General features: G+C 34.6%; 2 protein-coding genes across 2 annotated transcripts; both read right to left on the bottom strand.

Annotated features, from left to right (window-relative positions):
- Positions 1-827: 827 nt before the first annotated feature.
- On the bottom strand, positions 828-2,556 carry LOC127253750 (arogenate dehydratase 1-like). The gene has a single exon (XM_051278505.1). It carries the CDS (start codon positions 2,319-2,321, stop codon positions 1,011-1,013), a length of 1,311 nt encoding a protein of 436 aa, XP_051134462.1. The 5' UTR covers positions 2,322-2,556; the 3' UTR covers positions 828-1,010.
- A 5,739-nt stretch (positions 2,557-8,295) lies between these two features.
- LOC127253841 (nucleobase-ascorbate transporter 12) lies at positions 8,296-13,690 on the bottom strand. Its single transcript, XM_051278621.1, has 10 exons — positions 12,902-13,690; positions 12,543-12,640; positions 12,271-12,441; positions 11,249-11,349; positions 10,805-10,940; positions 10,642-10,692; positions 10,272-10,559; positions 9,324-9,558; positions 8,961-9,247; positions 8,296-8,876 (listed from the first exon to the last, which is right to left on the bottom strand). The coding sequence occupies exons 1-10, from the start codon at positions 13,422-13,424 to the stop codon at positions 8,655-8,657; spliced, it is 2,112 nt and encodes a 703-aa protein (XP_051134578.1). The 5' UTR covers positions 13,425-13,690; the 3' UTR covers positions 8,296-8,654.
- Positions 13,691-14,164: the final 474 nt, after the last annotated feature.

The following is a 14,164-nucleotide window of genomic DNA, read 5'->3' as shown; positions in this document are numbered from 1 at the left end:
GGAGTATATATATATATATTTATATATTTGTTTTTTTACAAAATATCAGATTTATACTACTTTTAGCTAAAATAAAAAATAAAACCAAATTAAAAGTAGGCATACGCAATTAAAGTTTAGACACCCTAGCCTACATGTTTGAGGCAACCGAAAATGACTCAGTTATGAAATAAATGATGTTACTAATTTAATTGGGATATATATCAAACAAATCAAATTCCAACTTTGAACTCATCCCCAACCTCCTTGACATATACATTCCATCGTCATTGGTGTGTTTCGATGTAAGATTCACATTAGGGTAAAATTTTAAATAAAATATTAAAATAATATTCAATATAAAATTATTTTTAACTATAATGGTTATCCCAAAATATATAAAATTTTTAATTAAAATCCAAGCTAATCCCCGCATTCAAACAAGCGCCATTATTTTGATGATATTATTTCAAACACTACAACAATAATAATAATAATGTACGGAATTACAATTACACCCCTTTACCTACCCCTACCACCATTTCGGGGTAGCTGGGAACCTCAAGTGGGACCCGACCCAATATGCTACACGTGACGGCGTATCCCGTGTGGACATGAAATTACATATTTGCCCTTACCTATCATGATCAATCAACAAAAGCAATTCCAACCTACCCACCTACAAATTCACAATTTTGAATTGAATGGTTGGTGTATCTACTTCCTTTTTATTTTATTTTTTTTATTTTAAACCCACCTGTATATTATGAAATTTGTACAATTTTTTCTATTATATAGTCTTGCATTTACCTTCAATTATTAATTGTAATTTCATACTTCTAAAGTGATGAGGTTAAATACGTAATTTCAGAATTTATAAAGAAATTCGATCCAGTTTTTAAACAATAAGAATTTAGGCACAATTTTCATAAATTACATATTGTTTTGCATAAAAATTTACTGAAAATTTAATTAATAAGTTCCAAATAATATAATGCGGTCGGGCGGGTGAGGGTAAATCCGTAATTTCGCTAGTCGTCGTCTCCGGCGGAGCTCGCCGACGGCGTCCATGGCGTCATGTCCATTGGATAACTTCCCAGCACTCTCAAGAAAGACGTGAACTCCTGAACCTCCGCCAACGCGTTCTGCGCCCTCACGTCCGCCATCGACGCCTCGAAATCAACGTAGAACATGTACTCAAAATGCTTCGCCGTGCCGACGTTGGCGTCGTCGACGAGGCGGATCGGCCGGTTCCGGTGCGGTCGCGACTCGATCTTCGTCAAACTGATGTTTCTGAAGGCGAACGCCGACAGAACCTTGAAGAGAACGCTCGTCCCCTTCTCGTGCGCGAAAACGATGCTCGTTTTGAACGGCCGATCTGTTCGCGGAATTATCGGTTCTCTGGCGAGCATTACGAATCTCGTCACGTTGCCGGAGTCGTCCTGGATTCCGTCGGCGAGGATTTGGAGTCCGTACAGCTCGGCGGCGCGTGCCGACGCAATCGCCGCCGTGTCGCGTAGACTGTTCGTCGCGATGTACTCCGCCGCGCCGGCGGTGTCGTCCACCGCCTCACGCGCCACGTTCAGCCCCATTTTTGTTAGCGTGTGCTCGCACTGCGATAATGCTTGGGGATGGCTTATCACGCGCGTTAAATACTCCTTCCGTACGCCGGGGAGAGCTAAGAGACAGTGGTGGACGGGGAGCTGAACCTCGCCGACGATGTGGAGGCGGTGGCGGAGGAGGAGGTCGTAATTCCGGTGAATCGAGCCGCCTAACGAATTCTCCACCGGCAAAACGGCTCGATCGGCGATCCAGAGCTCCACCGCCTGAAACGCCACCTCAAACTGGTCGCAAGGAATCGGATCGCAGTTCGGATAAGCTTTTCCGGCGGCGGCTTCGCTGTACGCGCCGGGGACGCCTTGGTAGGCGACTCTGAGCTTCGAGCCGTGCATCGGCGCCGGGGAGAGGTCGGCGATGCTGAGAGGTTTCGGCAGCGGCGCCGGCGAGTTGGACTCGTCTTTGACGGGGACGAGGTCGAGCGTCGGATGGCCGTTGACGGCGGAGATTCCGTCGGCGCCGCCGCCGCTCTTCTCAGTGTCCTGCTGCTGGGAGACGACTTTACTGGCGAGTATGGCGCACGCGCTCTGCCACTCGTGGCGGAACCGACCCACTTGCCCGGAACCGAAGGTGACCGGAGCCCCGGTACCGTTGGTGTTTAGATTAGCCGCTGGTACCCGAATCCTGTCGCGGAGGTAGATCCGGGAAAGACCGGGTCCCCCCGGAGACGATGTCGTATGGGATAAGGGATTCAGATCCAAGAAAGAAGAGGTAAGGGAAGCCATATATGATATGATTTGTATTCAATTCAATTTTTATTTTTTTTGGAAATTTCAAATCGAATCAATCAGAAATGGGCTTTTTTGATTCTTGATTGTTGATAAGGATAATAATGGAGAAGGGGAAGGGCGTGGGGTATTAAAGAAGAAGCTTGTGAATGGATGAGGAGAGAAGCTCGATCCATACAAGCTGAGGAAGAAATGGGGGAGAAGTGGAGGGGGGCTTTTATATCGGGAGATGAATGGGGAAGGGGAATGGAAGATTAAAGAAGATGGGTATGGTGGGGGGTGGGGGGTGGGGGTAGGGTGAGGAAGAAGGAAAGAAATGTTAATGAGCATAAGCTACACGCTGGTTGGCTGCGGGTCTGTGCCTGAAGTGCTGAGTTGGATCGGGTCGGGTTACTCTCACCTACCCCTTTCCTTTTATTTTTTTATTTTTTTTTTTAATCTCTAACTAATTTTATGGTTGGGTTGTAATTTGTATATTAAATTTATGCTCGTTTGGGCGGATACTGATTTTTTTTTAAAAAATGATAAAAATAAATTATTTTTTATAATAACAAAATTGTGTTTTTGCTTTAAATAAAAGTAAAAATATTTTTTTATGACAACGGATAAAATAGACATAAATTTTGATTACAAATAGAGTAATTTGTATTTGTTGGTTTTTTACCTTTTTCGTAAATAATTATACAAAATATATATTTACCATGTGAGTTATATATTATGTTGTATTATAATATATATGTTTATTATACTATAATGCTAAAGTCAGAATATATTGTGTTAAAATCAAAATTATATTTTCCTATATAATTATATAAATATTTAATATATATGATGTTTTTAGTAATTAATAAAATCATATATATATATATACATGTATGTATACGTACGTATTGAGTAATTTCGAATGATTGGAGAAGAAGAATGTTAGTAATTCTCTTGAAGCAGTGGCAATGACAGAAGAAGATAAGTTATCCATAATTTCAATTTCTTTCCTAACAAAATTTACCACTTATTACAAAAAAAAAAAAAAAAAAAAAAAAAAAAAAAAAAACACGCAAACATTCTATTTTATTATTATTATTATTATTTTTTACAATACAATTCTCACTATTTTGTTGTTTTACTTAATATATTATACTTCATCCGTCCACGAACTAATATCATATTTTCTTGGTACGTTCAACAACTATTGTCCCATTTTATTTTTAAACACATTTTTTATATTTTTACCATTCATTCATTTATTATTTTTAATTTGTACCATACAATTAAGGACAGATTTGTCAATTCATAACAAAAAGACAATCACTTAAAAAATCGTGCAAATATACTTTAGAACAATAGAAATTGGACGGAGAAAGTATATAAATTATATTTAAAATATCATACTTCCTCTGTCTCAAAACAATAGTTTGGGTTGTGTTTGGCACGGGATTTAAGAAATATTGATATTATATCGGTAGTGGGTAAAAAGTATGGATAAAATACTTTTTTGCCTTTATGAGTGTATTAGTGTAAAAAGTAGTGACAATTGTGTAATAATAATGAAAAAAGTAATTGTAGTTTTATAATGATATGGTTATTTATGGAAATGAGACTATTGTTTTGAAATTGATAAAAATGGTAAACATGACTATTGTATTGGGACGGAGGGAGTATTAGGGTGTGTTTGTTTGGGGGTTTGGATTTTGAGTTGGGATTTGAATAGTAAAAATTTTGAATTTGAATAATTGTATGATGTAATATAAATAGGTGTTGATGTGATGTTTTGAATGTAAAATTGATTTTTAGTATAATATAAAAAAATAAAAAATAGATGTTTGATTTGATGTTTTAAGGGATGGGAAAATAGAATGAGTAGTAAAAATCTAATTCAATCCTCCAAATAAACACACCCTAAATATCTATTTATATCATGATGACAATTAGTAAAATTCTAATTTTTAATATTTCAAAAAAAAAAAAAGAAAACAATCAAACAAATCCAAATAAGAATGATTTTGTTGATTAGTTTCAAACACCTATTATTTATTTTTTTTATTTTTTATTTTTTAAAAAAATAACTTTAAATATTTACGAATGGAACCAATTTACTATATGTATATCATGTAAATTAGTGTTTAACATTTCCTATGAGCATTAAATTTGGATTGGGTGTGTCCTTTTCTTAAAAACAGCCTAAGTATTTTATTCAAAACATAATATATTCCTTATGTCTATTCGAAAAGTTAATTATTTTTTATTTTTATCCGTCCCAAAAATAAGATTATCATTTTTTTTAGTTTAATAAATGTATTGTTTATCGAATATAATAAATACTCTTCTAACTTACATTATATTATCAAATATCATTATTTTTATATTACACAATACTAATAGAAGTGTATTTATCTTTTGTTTTTTTTACTACAACTCAATATAATATTAATACTCCCTCCGTCCCATTAGAAATGTGGCATTTGCTTTTTGCACATAAATTTTTAAATATTAATATTATATTAGATTATAGTAAAAAAAGACAAAAATATCCCTATTAATATAGTGTAATATAAAAATAATGGCATTTGTGTAATATATTATACGTTGAAATACTATTTATTATGTTAAGTAGATAATACAATTCTTAAATTAGGAAATAGTAACCTTATTTTTGGAACGAACGAAAATAGAAAATAATAACCTTTTAATTGGACGAATGGAATATTAAAAAATTTTACGTGCAAAACGTAAACATCACCCTTCTAAACCCTTCTAATGAGACGGAGGGGTAATTATGCAATGTAGGAGGACGATTATGGTTCTAATTACGCAAAGATGATGAACATGGTCAATATATTATTTGAATTTAATATTTGTGAATCTCATAATATTAATAAAATATTTCAATATAAATTTGATAGTACTATTTTTTTAATTATTTTTTATTTAATTTTTTGTTTGTGATATATTATATAAATTATATTGATAAGGATAAAAAAGTAAAATTAAGTATAAAATTTTAAAAAAATATATAAATATTTTAAAATAATTCAAAATAGAAAATAATAATTAATAAATTAAAATGTAAGAAGGGTTTTTTTTTTTTCTGAAAAGTAAATGCATCTATTTTTATGAAAAAAAAATAAAAAATCAAATAAATTATAAATACAAATTGATGATAGTTACTTTGGTGATGGCTATTTGTCAATAATGCGTAAAAGTGATATGACTTTTATAAGCGTTTCCAATTATTTCAAGTGACGCAACAAAAGTTGGTGGAAGACCCTCTAATGTTATTATTTATTTTTAATTAAAATAATTTATGAATAATTTATTTCATCTGTTCAAAATCTTGATTAGATTAAAATTTATATAAGAGTGTGTTTGTTTGAGTGTGAATTTTGTAATTAAATAGTTATTTAATATGATATAAATAAATGAATATATAAAATTATTTTTAATATAATATAAAAATTAAAAATATTTATTTTGACTTTTTAGAATTTTTTTATAAATATTAAATTCTGAAAAAAAAAAGTGCAAACAAACACAACCCAAATGACAAATAAATGACCACAATAAATGACGCGGTTAGTGTGCAAATAAACAATTTGGAAAAAAAAATTGTGTGTTCTTTTTTTTAACTATATATATTTTAAGAAAAAATATTAATATATCATATATATTCATTATTTATTTTTAATTTTTTTTTAAAAAAATTATTTACTAATATTAAAATATTTTTAACTTTTACTTAATTATAAATATACCATTCATTACATATGCAATTATTTTATGCATAAAATCAATTGACAAAAATATAAAATTTTTTTCACACTTCCACTTATTAATAAAATGCTACTCCCTCCGTAAAAACACAATAGTCTCATTTCCATAAATATTATATTACTATAAAACTACTCTTATTTTTTCATTATCATTACACAATTGCTACTACTTTTAACACTAATACACTCACAAGAGCAAAAAAAATCTTTTACCTATACTTTTTACCCACTACCAATATAATATCAATATTCCTTAAATCTCGTGTTGAACACAACCCAAACTATAATTTTGGGACGGAGGGAGTATTATTTTTTAAACTATTACAAAACTCCAGATACTCTTTTGATTTGAGAACAATAAAATAAAATACTCCCTCCGTCCAAATACAATAGTCCTGTTTACCATTTTTTTTTCATCATAAAACAATAGTCTTATTTTCATAAATAATCATATCACTATAAAATTACTTTTATTTTTTCATTATTATTACATAATTGTCACTACTTTTTATACTAATACACTCACAAGGGCAAAAAAGTTTTTTATCCATACTTTTTACGTACTGTCAAAATAATATTAATATTTCTTAAATCCCGTGCCAAACACAACCCACACTTAGAGCTGTTAACGATCCGAGCTGAGCCGAGCCAAATTTTAAGTGTTCGTTAACATTCGCGAACAAGGTTCGTGTTCGTTCTTTAAGCTTTCGAGCTCATTCGTAGTGTTCGAGCTCGGCTCATTAAGAATTTTTGTTGTTTGAGCTCGTGTTCGTATTCGGCTCGATTAAGCTCGTTCGAGCTCGTTTGTCTTATTTTTTAAATTTATATAAATTATAAAGAAAATTTAAAATTTATTTTATTTATATATTTTAAATTAATATTTTATTTATTTATAAATTATAAATTTATATGTATATATAATATTTATAATAAATATATTATTTAAACGAACGTTCGTGAACAAAGATCGGACTCGTTTGTTAACTAAACAAGCATGTTTATATTGTTCGGCTCGGCTCATTAACGTTCGCAAACGAGCTTTAACTGAGTCGAATCGAGAGCTGAGTTTACGAACGGCTCGATTCATCTAACAACTCTACCCAGACTATAGTTTTGGAACGAAAAGAGTACAATATAATTTTATATTTTGTATAACACAAGATAGAAATATTAATTTTAATACAATAAGGGTGTGTTTGTTTGGGGGTTTGGATTTTACGTTGGGATTTGAATAGTAAAAATTTTGAATTTGAATAGTTGTATGATATGATATAAATAGGTGATGATGTGATGTTTTGAATGTAAAATTTATTTTTAGTACAATATAAAAAAAATAAAAATAGGTATTTGATTTGATATTTTGGGGGAAAAAAATTGGATGAATAGTGGAATTCTAATCTAATCCTTCAAACAAACACACCCTTAGGGTGTGTTTGTTTGAAGGATTAGATTAGAATTCCACTATTCATCCAATTTTTTTCCCCCAAAAACATCAAATCAAACACCTATTTTTCATTTTTTATATTATACTAAAAATCAATTTTACATTCAAAACATCACATCAAACCCTATTTATATCACATCATACAACTATTCAAATTCAAAATTTTTACTATTCAAATTCCAATCCAAAATCCAAACCCCCAAACAAACACACCCTAAGTATATTTTTGATAGTGTAAATACATAAGCAACACGAACTTCTATATGTCATAACATTATGCTGTCTGTCTTCCCGTTAATGTGTTGACTACATCCCCATAATTTAATTAAACAATTATTTAAATAAAAAATATAAAATAAAACGTGTATTAAACACATGTATACCGGTCGCACATCCAAACCGATTCAAAAAGCACGTGCTTCAACTACTACCGCACGTGCGCAAATGCTGTCAATCAACTAGAAGACAGGACAGCAAGGCAAATAAACCTCAAAAAAGTGAGGTAATAATAAATAAGCACAAAAACATAAAGGGTGTGTTTGTTTGGGGGTTTGGATTTTAGATTGGGATTTGAATAGTAAAAATTTTGAATTTGAATAGTTGTATGATGTGATATAAATAGGATTTGATGTGATGTTTTGAATGTAAAATTGATTTTTAGTATAATATAAAAAATAAAAAATAGGTGTTTGATTTGATGTTTTTGGGGGGAAAAAATTGGATGAATAGTGAAAATCCTCCAAAATCCTTCAAACAAACACACCCAAAAAGTAAATTGCCAATAAATAAACCACCATCAATGTCCAATGCCCATTTAAAAAACTCAAAAAAAGAATATACAAAAGCGCGTTCACGATTTTCAACAACTACCAGCGACATTAGAGACACCAAAATCACAAATCCCATCACCAACCAAATACAAATTAAAATGTAATATACACAACAAACTCATCATTTTCTAAAATTGGCTAACTCCCGCAAAATCTTACTGCATCACACACATTGCCGGAGAAGCTTCTAGAAGGTTCCGAATCCCGATGACGAGACGAGCTCCGCCGCGCCGGGTTCAGGTATCGACGATTCAGTTTCGATATCGACATATACATTTCTTTCGATCGACTAAAGACCAACCCATTTCACCCATCTGAAGAGCCTACCGACTCCGAACGGCAGCTCGTAGTCTTTCAACACGGCGGGCTCCCGTCGAGCAGCCTCTGGTTCGGACCAGACATACACGCCGCGCTCCTGGTGGCTGCCCGGGACCGTGTTGTCAAGCACGACCGCCGCTAGAAACGCAATCACCATGTTAAACGACAACAATGTGTTCAGAACGTAATTCAGCTGCCACAACAAATAAACGAAACGGTGAACACGTTAGAACGCCTAGTCGAATATTAATTTAAGAAAAAAGAAGAAACCGAATACCCCGCTGAATTTGGTGTCGATTGGACCGTGGGATGCGACGATGTACGGCTGGAAGTAGCTCGGAACGGAAAGGTTCGAGTTCGGGGAGATTCCGTACTGCTGAAAATAGGCGGGTACCGATAGGGAAAAGAATAACGACAATCCGACTATGATAATATTTCTCGAACTCCCGGCCTCACTGTACCGTAAATTCGACAGACCCAATGCGGTCAGCATTGCCCACATGAAGCACAAAAGAGCTGCAACCATCACTTCTGGTATCGATGCGATAAAGCCCCCGACCTTACCTGGTAGCGCAAAAAACGTAAATGTCGAGCGATTAGATACAAACTTTTCGAAAAATTCGTAATTTAAAAATTATACCTATAAGCGACAAGACGACAATTATGATGGCCCCCAATTCGACAGCTCTGCGGCTTCCGATTTTAGTTACAGCAATGGTGTGAACATTTTCCGTCAGAGTTGTCGAGCCGGTTCCCGTGCCCCACAGACCTGCCAAAATGCTGCAAAGCCCTTCGAGACCGACGCCGCGGCTCAAAACCCCGGCCGTCGGGGGTCTAGACGCCACCAACAACGACGACGCGTGATATGAACCGACCTAGAAATCGAGCGGGGCAATTTCTTCTCAGTTATAACCAAATCGAGACTAAAAAGACACTAAGATTGTGTTCTTTTGTGGATTTTACACAAATTTTTACTATTCAGTCTCTATTTTTCCTCAAAAAATATCAAATCAAATTCAATTTTTTACTATTAAAAATCAAAATCCAAAAACTAAAACCCCATAGTGTGTTTGTTTGGAGCTTTGAATTTTGAATTAGGATTTGAATAGTAAAAATATTGAGTTGAAATAATTGTATGATGTAATATAAAAAATATTGATCTGAATGTAAAATTAATTTTTTCATATAATATAAAAAATAAAAGATACGTATTTGATTTGATATTTTTTGTGGAAAAAAATTTGGTGAATAGTAAAAATCCTTACAAATCTTCCAAACAGTGTGTTTGTTTATGGAACTTTCCAAAAAATCTACTATTCATCAAATTTCTCCCCGCAAAAACATCAAATCAAACACTTATTTTTTATATTATACTAAAAATTAATTTTACATTCAAAACATCTCATCAATACTTGTTTATATCACATCACAGAGCTATTCAAATTCAAAATATTTTACTATTCAAATCCCAACTTAAAATTCAAAACCCCAAACAAACACAATTTCCATCCCGATGAAGTATAAAATCAAACTCATAGGAAGAATATTTGACTGAAATATGAAATAGGAGAAACGAGCGCAGACTCACAGAATCGACGGATGAGATTATCGACACCACGCACATTATGACGGCTGATCTCCAATGGAATACAGGCATCCCCCATTGCAACGGGTAAGGAAATCGAAACCATGGCGATGATCTCAAGGCTTGAGAAGTGTCGACTCGGCAATGTTTCATTCTCGAAATGTGCCTTCTGCAGTGGTCGGAAATGATATTGGAGGCGGGGACATTAGCATTGCAGCCTTTATAGCTATACACTCCGGATTCCGTTAAAAGAAAGGCCACAGCCCATGTAATGAACAGACCAAGGGGAACCTATGATTAATCAAACAAAAATTAGATCAAATACGCACGCAGCAAAAGAAAATACGCACGAAGGAAATGCAAATTATCTTACCGCATAAATTAGAAATACACGATGACCCAATATTGATATTTTACGAAGATACTGCAGAAGAAGTTATGTCAGAAAAGTCAGCTCTGGCCTATCAATGAACTCGACTTCTAGAAAACGATTAGGTAACATTGACACGCTAATAAAATAAGGTTACTGAGCTTACAAGGGAAAATATGATAACCAGTAATATCTGCACCACACCAATTTCGATACAGGTTCCGACTCGAGGGAAGCCGTAGCTATAGAACGAAAGTCCAACAGCAGCAACCGTAGGGGACACAACAACCGGATTTATTAACCTATCAAAGAACAATCCAATGGTCATTTAATATATTGCTCTAATCGACCAAGATTAGTAAATTTAAACAAAGGGTGGGGGGAAAATCCAGGAACAGTAAAAAAATAAAAAAGGATATGCTTCAATAATGTTTTTGCAAATATTAAAGCCGAGTAACTTCAGGAACAAGAAGTGATAACAGCAGCATATGTATGATAAAAAAGTTATCATCACAAAACTGTTAAATCTCTAAACAAACTTTGTATAAATCACAAAAGGCGAACGACAAATGAAATAAGAGAGATTATTTTACCGTAGAGAACTTTATACCTTACAAATACTGCCATCAAACCACTGTACCCCAGCAGGGCCTGGAAGGCCGACCCAATGATTACGGCCCCTTGTAGCTCTTTCATTATGTGCTTGAAATTCTGTCAATGAACAGGGACGGAGACAGTGAGGCCTAAACACAACAGTATATATATATAACAATTTTGAAAAACATAGCCTCAAAACGTAAAGGAAATACACGGTTGAATGCTATCAAACATCAGTGTTTCTTTTAGTTTTTAACAAGGCAAAAGATTTTAAAGCAACCAAGTAATACTTCCTAAGAGAGAAATCACCTTAAGAGACCTTCTCGATTAGCAAATTAATCTCCAAAATCATTCCATTAGGGAAATTATCAAGGATTACATTATTTCAGTTTTAATGGGGAAAAACTAAGCTAGCATAGTTACTATTTACCTACACGCAAGATCCATAGGTACTTTGGTTACAATTTGAAACTAAAATCAACACTATTCATCCTGCGCGATTGCCAATAAAAATACACTATTTTTTATCACAAAACATTATATCAAAATACTATTTAAATAAGAACTCAAATCAACGTCTCATTTCAGATCAATTTCAAACTACAACCAAACAAACTCGTATCTTTTGCTCATGGTACACTTCACTAATATTTTCTTCAAATGATAAGGGAACCCCGTCGAATAAACATGATTCCTTCATCATTGATGACCCCCTCAGTGTCACAAAACTCAAATGTCATAAATAGAACAATGCAGTAAACAGGTAAATTAGATTCTCCATTTGACTGTTTTCATGTCGGAAAATTGATACTTTAAATCTTCCTATAGACTAGACTAATAAGAACTCAGCACACAGTGTGATTAAACTTCATAAAAACAAACTTCGACTATAAATAAATACATGACAAGAGGCACCGGCAAACTATCAGCTTTGAATTAAGTAAATGTATTACTAATTACTGATAACAAAAAAATTCGGACAAAAAAGAAAGAACTAGAAATTATAGTAAACAGCAATTCAATCCAAATGCATACATTTCCATTAAGCCCCAAAAACTCGGGAGAGTTGATAATCGCAAGAGCAGGGGCAAGATAAACAAACGAAGAACCCTGTATCAACGGTAATCTTGAACCAAACGACGTATGCAACAGTGTCGTCACTCCTGACACAAATAACACGGTGGAAACTACATTCGACGTATCTTCCTACAAAAATGGCAACAGTCATAACAACATATTCAAGACCGACAATTTCAACGTAACGAAGATTAGCGAATTAAACGTCTGAAAGAAGTAAATGTGCTCACATAAGTGCCACCCATTGCCGGAACAATGACGAGCGGGATTAGAACCAGCGATCCCAATATAGATAGAAAATGCTGAATTCCATAGAAACCAATCGGAACTGAAACAACACATAAGAACAGCAAAGATAAACAATCATTCATTTTAACAGACAAACAACACAAGATCAAGATCAAGATAATAATAAGTGAGGATCAAACATTCCATGGCAAACAGTCTACTGCAAAATTGAGAATCCATTTATGCTCAAGAACTGCAAAATTTTAACAGCAACTTTTTTAAGAATTCAGGTTGCAAATGGTCACGAGATTCATCCTCCAGACTATAAATGTCGAATTTATCAGGAACTGATAATGCTCACCGAGGCCAGGAGTGTCTCTAAGCTCATACTTCATATGCGAATGTCTGCCCACAAACCCTTCGTCATCCATCACCGATTGAGGCAGGACATCCGCCGCCGGAGCACCGTCATTCCTCGCCGTCCCCCGGCTTCCCTCGCCCGTCGCCGTCGCCTGTGTATTTCCCCCCGAATTTTTCCCCCCATCGGAATCCCTCCGCCTTTTCACTTGCTGCGTCTGCTCCTTTTCCTTCTCCTTCTCTTTCGCAACCACAGCCTCTCCATTTGAAGTAGGTCTAGGCCGGGGACGGCCGGATTCGAGATCCAGATTAGTATCCGGAACTCTAGGTTTTGCCGGCGCGTGAGGCGGGGGTGGGGGAGGGGGTAAAGGAGTAAATTGACCAGACTCACTGGCATTGGTCTCGCCGGAGAATTTGGGGCGAAATCCAGTGCGCTTAGCCCAGGACGAAGGAGGCATTGCAGCGGAATCCGGCGCCGGCGGCCATTGGTCTGACCGGGGATTCTTGCTAGGGTCGGAGCTCGCCATTTACTCAAAAACTACAATAGCACTAGAGATAGAAATCCATGGTAGCAGCAGCAACCGCCATGGGAGAGAAGAATTAAACCCCAAAACAGTAGAAATCAAGAATGTGGGAGCAGATCTGAGCAGATTTTAGGGGTTTACGAATTGAAAATTGAGAGCGTGTGGAGAAGATCTGTAGGTTGTTGGATTTTGGGTGTGGTGTGTGGGAGTGAGTGAGTGAGAGAGAGAGAGAGAATCAGTGCGTGTTGTGTGTGAGAGAGAGAGATGACAGTAGAGAGACAACTACTAATGTTTGGAAGGGAGGAAGGAAGACACAGATTTCACGTTTCTAAGACCCGGGAGCTTGAGGGAGAGAAACACCATGATATTCATTTCCACCGTTCGATGTAAGTAAAATAAGTGGCTACGATTTATCTGGAGCTTACTCCAGGGACCTTGTATCGAAGCATCATCCTCTGCTCTCAACATTATCTTACCTCATTACTTTTTCTATTAGATTCAGATATTATTTTTTGAATATTATTTTTCACCCAACAACAAAATAAAATAATAGGAGTTGGATTTGTTAGATTATTCATTATAGTGGGTTTTTTGTGGTCTCATATTGATTGAAATCAAATTTTATTGAGTTTATGTAAATAGTATCCAATAATATTTTGTGAATAAAATATATTTTATTTTATTTTTTAAATTTTAAAGATTTATATTGACTTTTGATGTAAAATTTAAAAAATAATACTTTC

This window comes from Andrographis paniculata, unplaced genomic scaffold, assembly GCF_009805555.1.
Source record: "Andrographis paniculata isolate CXL003 unplaced genomic scaffold, ASM980555v1 Contig51END, whole genome shotgun sequence".
NCBI classification, from domain to species: Eukaryota; Viridiplantae; Streptophyta; class Magnoliopsida; order Lamiales; family Acanthaceae; genus Andrographis; species Andrographis paniculata.
The sequence above is the reverse complement of the archived record's forward strand: the minus strand, read 5'-3'. Positions and strand labels throughout refer to the sequence as shown.